The 4850-nt window shown below is 42.2% G+C and overlaps 1 protein-coding gene across 1 annotated transcript in view; it reads left to right on the top strand.

Moving 5' to 3' along the window:
- Positions 1-4183, top strand: part of epb41l4a (erythrocyte membrane protein band 4.1 like 4A) — a 15598-nt gene extending 11415 nt beyond the window's left edge. Inside the window, exons 17-22 of the mRNA XM_015395476.1 lie at positions 54-104; positions 524-598; positions 696-731; positions 1425-1493; positions 3383-3463; positions 3548-4183. Coding sequence (XP_015250962.1) covers positions 54-104; positions 524-598; positions 696-731; positions 1425-1493; positions 3383-3463; positions 3548-3722 — 487 coding nt within the window. The 3' untranslated portion in view covers positions 3723-4183. The remainder of the gene's footprint in view (positions 1-53; positions 105-523; positions 599-695; positions 732-1424; positions 1494-3382; positions 3464-3547) is intronic.
- Positions 4184-4850: the final 667 nt, after the last annotated feature.

Genomic DNA, 4850 nt, shown 5'->3' with positions numbered 1-4850 from the left:
GGACTGATTGAATGAATTATTACTAATAACTAGTTAACCTGTCTGTGTTTCAGGCGTAGCAGAAGTCTTGATGGTGATCGACCAACCAGAGGACAGAGGAGGAGGTCAATTTTAGAGTCTGACCGTCCGCCCTAACCCCTACATAGAGCACTTTATTGGGATACGCCATTTTAAATGGGTGTCTGAACATCTGCTTGATGAAAAAGTAGTGAATAGATGAACAGATATATCCCAGAATGCTTTGCAAGAGCTCTTCTCAGAAAGCATCATGGGATATGTTGTGGCTTTGTTAAAGAACAAATATGGAGCAGGCAACATGCGGGGAGGCGGAATTACATGAACAAAGGGGAATGAAAAGTAGTGATCATCCGTCCAAACGGTCAGTTAACTGAGTTCACTATAAACTCCACTATGTAGTGATGGAGGGATTTAGTGGTTAGGGCGAAGGTTAAGACACAGCCTTTGTTGGAAACAAAAATGGACGGAGAACAAATATCAAATATAATGTTTGAAACCATGACAGGTCTAGTTCCCATGGCAACACCAGCAGTGGCAGTGAATCTGGAAGGATGAGTGCCGGAAAACAACGCCACAGACGGTAAGAAGAGCTGTACACTCGGAGGTTGCCATAGTGACCATGCATTCCTGTTTTCTTTTGGCAGTGGGAGTTAATGCTAAGTGTCTTTTTTTGGTAGGCGGAGTCCTGACGCCCAAATATGGAAGCACATCCAGTAGGTTCCGCATTAAGCTACAGTAGAGTACAACATATAGTTTGTAACTAAATATCTGCTACATTATTACTAAAGGTGCAGTTAGACCTGAAGCTCCGATCAAATGAAGGAAGACTTACAATTACACATTCAAAAATCAGAATATATTTAAAATGTTTACTTCAGTAAATAAAGAGACTTTTGTATGTTTTACAGTGAAAGTCAACTTCATAAAATCTTCTGGTTGACTTTGGGCCAGTATCAGGGGTTCTGTTCATCTGTAGGCGGGAGGCCATGCAGTGGACGTCATTCTTAAAGTGTAACTCACCCTGTTGTAAAAAATAGCGGTTGGTACTATTGAGGGGCGGGGCTAGGGGAGGGGTTAGGATGGGAGAAAGTGGGAAGCTCGCTTATTTTATATATTAAAAGAGGAACCCTGGGAAAGAAAGTGATTTGAATATCTGAAATATATTTCACTGTTTAATGAATCACTTAATAGTTTTTGCTGAAGTTAATGTACTGAAAACAGAGAAAGGATTTGAAATCAGGATAAAGCACCTAAAGAGAAAATGAGTAAAATTTTAAACACTATTCCACACAGTTATGTGTGGGCTGGGCTAAGCCCCCGGGGTCTCAGGATCCTAACAACGCCTCTGGTAATCACTCTGTTTCTACAGTAGATCAGGAAGTGAGTAACTTTCTGAATGTCAACAGGAAGCAGCTGGTGGAGCCTGAAGGTCTAAATGACAGACAGACAGAGGAAATACCATATAAGGAAGTGAGGTAAGGACCAGAGGGGGGGACTTTGATTTGAAGACTTGGGTCTTTCTCAATTCACAACAACTTCAGTACAGAGTCATGTTCTCGCCAAGTATGTCCTTGAGAAGAACACAGGAAAGTCAAAGCCAGCGGTACTTCCGACACGGCTATGCAAAGAGAGGGCTGCTGCAAACAAACTAACGTTAGCAGGCGGGCTAACGTTAGCCCTGGCTGCTGCAGACGAACTAACGTTAGCCTTGGCTGCTGCAGTCAGGCTAACGTTAGCCTTGGCTGCTGCAGACGGGCTAACGTTAGCCCTGGCTGCTGCAGACGAACTAACGTTAGCCCTACCAGCTGCAGACGGGCTAACGTTAGCCCTGGCTGCTGCAGACGAACTAACGTTAGCCTTGGCTGCTGCAGTCGGGCTCATGTTAGCCCTGCCTGCTGCAGACGGGCTAACGTTAGCCCTGGCTGCTGCAGACGAACTAACGTTAGCCCTACCAGCTGCAGACGGGCTAACGTTAGCCCTGGCTGCTGCAGACGAACTAACGTTAGCCCTACCAGCTGCAGACGGGCTAACGTTAGCCCTGGCTGCTGCAGACGAACTAACGTTAGCCTTGGCTGCTGCAGTCGGGCTCATGTTAGCCCTGGCTGCTGCAGACGAACTAACGTTAGCCTTGGCTGCTGCAGTCGGGCTCATGTTAGCCCTGGCTGCTGCAGACGAACTAACGTTAGCCTTGGCTGCTGCAGTCGGGCTCATGTTAGCCCTGCCTGCTGCAGACGGGCTAACATTAGCCCTGGCTGCAGGTAGCCTCGGAGGTCCGCTGGTTGCCACATTCCTCTCAAATCTGAACTTTTTAAAATTACTCACTAAATCAGTAAATGCGCCACATAGTGACGCTTAAAAGTATAATGTCTTTGCCTCAAATTATCTTAAAACATACTTTTATAGAACGGCAATAAAAAAGTGAACTTTTAAATTAATACTCTGAGCTCTGTGAGCGCTAACATGGAAGCTGCTGCTGCCGCAGTGCATGCTGGGACAGCTGTTAGTCTGGAGGGCAGACAAGTCTGCTCTGATGCATGCTGGGTAAAGAGGGAGGGGCCAGAACAACATCCGGGGAATTTGACCGTTCTCTGTTTTGTGTTCTTTTGAACCGGAATGTTACTAGTGCTGAGGCTGATGATGATTCAAAAGTACATTAGAGTGCACAAGTACACATATTGAGAAACGGCCCTGGATTCAGTCAGAGTCACAGATTTGATTATTTAAAACCACACTTGGTTGTTTTGGAACAGACTTCACTTTGACTTCAGCACCTCTGCTGAAATGAAGCTTTCACTAAAGTAAAAAAACAAAACACTAATAATAACAGAAGGTGCTTGAGTCATTATTGACTCAAGGAAAAAGGACTTGAAATAGAGGACACGGACTTGTTAGTTTCTTGTCATGTGACTGGACTAGCAACAAGACTTCCCAACACTGGTAGGGAGAGATGTTAAGTTAGGAAGCTGAGGGCGAAGCAATTCTTATAAGAAATAATGTTCAAATTTATTTAACGTCCTCGGACGGAGAGATAGAGCTCTCTGACTGAGGCATTTCAGTTCATACATTTATACCTAACAAAATCACACACTCCTATTCACTGCATGAAGGACTTTGTGTGAACTTATCTCTCATAACCTTCCCTTCACCCTTGTTTAGAGTAGGGAGGCATCTGCTTTCTGCCCCCCCCCGTACCTTAAACATTACAGCATAGAGGCTCTTTGCAATATTTCTCTGAACTCACTCCTATTCCAGGAGGCAAACATTTTATCTCACAAATATGCCAATAAAAAAATAAAGTTCCTCAGAGATCAGATTTAAAAGAAGAGAAGTTCTGCCTTGTTTTTGTTTTTTTCCTGAATTGCAGAGTTTCAGCTAAACCAATAAGAATGCATCGTTCTTCAAGGGGGCGGCGACATCGACGGTGGGCGTCAGCTTCAGAGCTGCGGTCGGTGATGTCATCAGTAGCCGATACCATGGCCAATACCAAACAGGTGTATGTTTAGATTCATTTTTTTTATTTATGTTTTAGGTCTAAAGTGGAGGTGGTGCTGCCTCTGTCCGTTACCATGGCAACCGCCACCTATCCAGCAGAAGGGCCACTCAGCCAGCAAGGCGGCCAGAATACGCATGATGCTACCACGGCAACAGCAACCAGTGCAGGGCCTCTGAGGACCAGCAGGGAGTGTAAAGACTGGAAAACATAGAAAAAGAATTTAAAATATTTTTTTCTAACATCGCCATGGTAACCCTGACAGTCCATGTCCACCTGAAACAGCTGTTTCCATTCTAGTGGATGTAAGGATGGGCCGATGGATGGTCACATATGGAGTGAAGTTTGTTCCATTATTGTTGCAAAGAACGTGTTCTGTTAGAAATGACCCCTCATCTGGGCTAAACCGAACCGAATGAGAACCAAAGCAGATTAGTTAAGCTTTTTGCAATTTTATCAGGAGATTATGGACATATTAACTAGAACTGGATGTTATAGTTAATTAATAGGTCATTCAAATCAAGGGTAAAACCAATTAATGTTTATTAGTTAACTGATTTTAACTGATATCTGCTTACGCTCTCTGCTACATTAAAGTCTTTTATCCAACCGCTGGAACTTTACTGTTTGCCACAAAATGTGAGAGAAAAAAGCTTTAAATTTTAAGATTATCTGTTGGCTTGTTTTTTTTTATTATACATTCCCTGCACCATAGTTTTTTTTTTTTTTGTCTGTCTTTTAATTTGTTGCTTTACGCTTCGGTTCTGGTTTGGTTTTTATCTTTTAAAGTCGAAATTATGACTATAATTATGACTTTCTATTTGGCTTTTATTTTTTACTTTCATGTGGCAGAAATGGGCTTCCATAGATGGTTTTAATGATAGGATTAAAAGTGGTTTGCTTGTAATTTGTATTTATCACAAAAAGCATTACAAGAAAAAAGAAGTATTTATCTGTTGGCTAAATGTAAAAACACCTTTTTCCATCCTATTAAACAGTGATTTGTATTGTACTGTAATATAACAGGTATTCCATTCGGGTGAATTGGTGTAAAGGTTTGATTGTATAAGATTTTCCAATTCATTAACACTTGCTGGTGAAAATGTGAAAGTTTGACAGAGACGTTGAATCATAAAATACTTAATGATGAATTCCTTACAGTTTTGTTGTGTTTTCTTTTTATACTTGGGGGATAAATATAATATACAAAACATAATTGACATTTAGGGAGGCATTTACCATTAGGCAATACTAGGCAGTTGCCTAGAGCCCCAACTTTCTGGGGGCCCCATAAAACTCTGTTTACATGTATGGTTAATAAAACTGTTCCTTGTTTGTGCAC

This window comes from Cyprinodon variegatus, unplaced genomic scaffold, assembly GCF_000732505.1.
Source record: "Cyprinodon variegatus isolate N-32 unplaced genomic scaffold, C_variegatus-1.0 Scaffold743, whole genome shotgun sequence".
NCBI lineage: Eukaryota > Metazoa > Chordata > Actinopteri > Cyprinodontiformes > Cyprinodontidae > Cyprinodon > Cyprinodon variegatus.
Note: the sequence above shows the minus strand (reverse complement) of the source record. Positions and strands in the feature narration are given on the sequence as shown.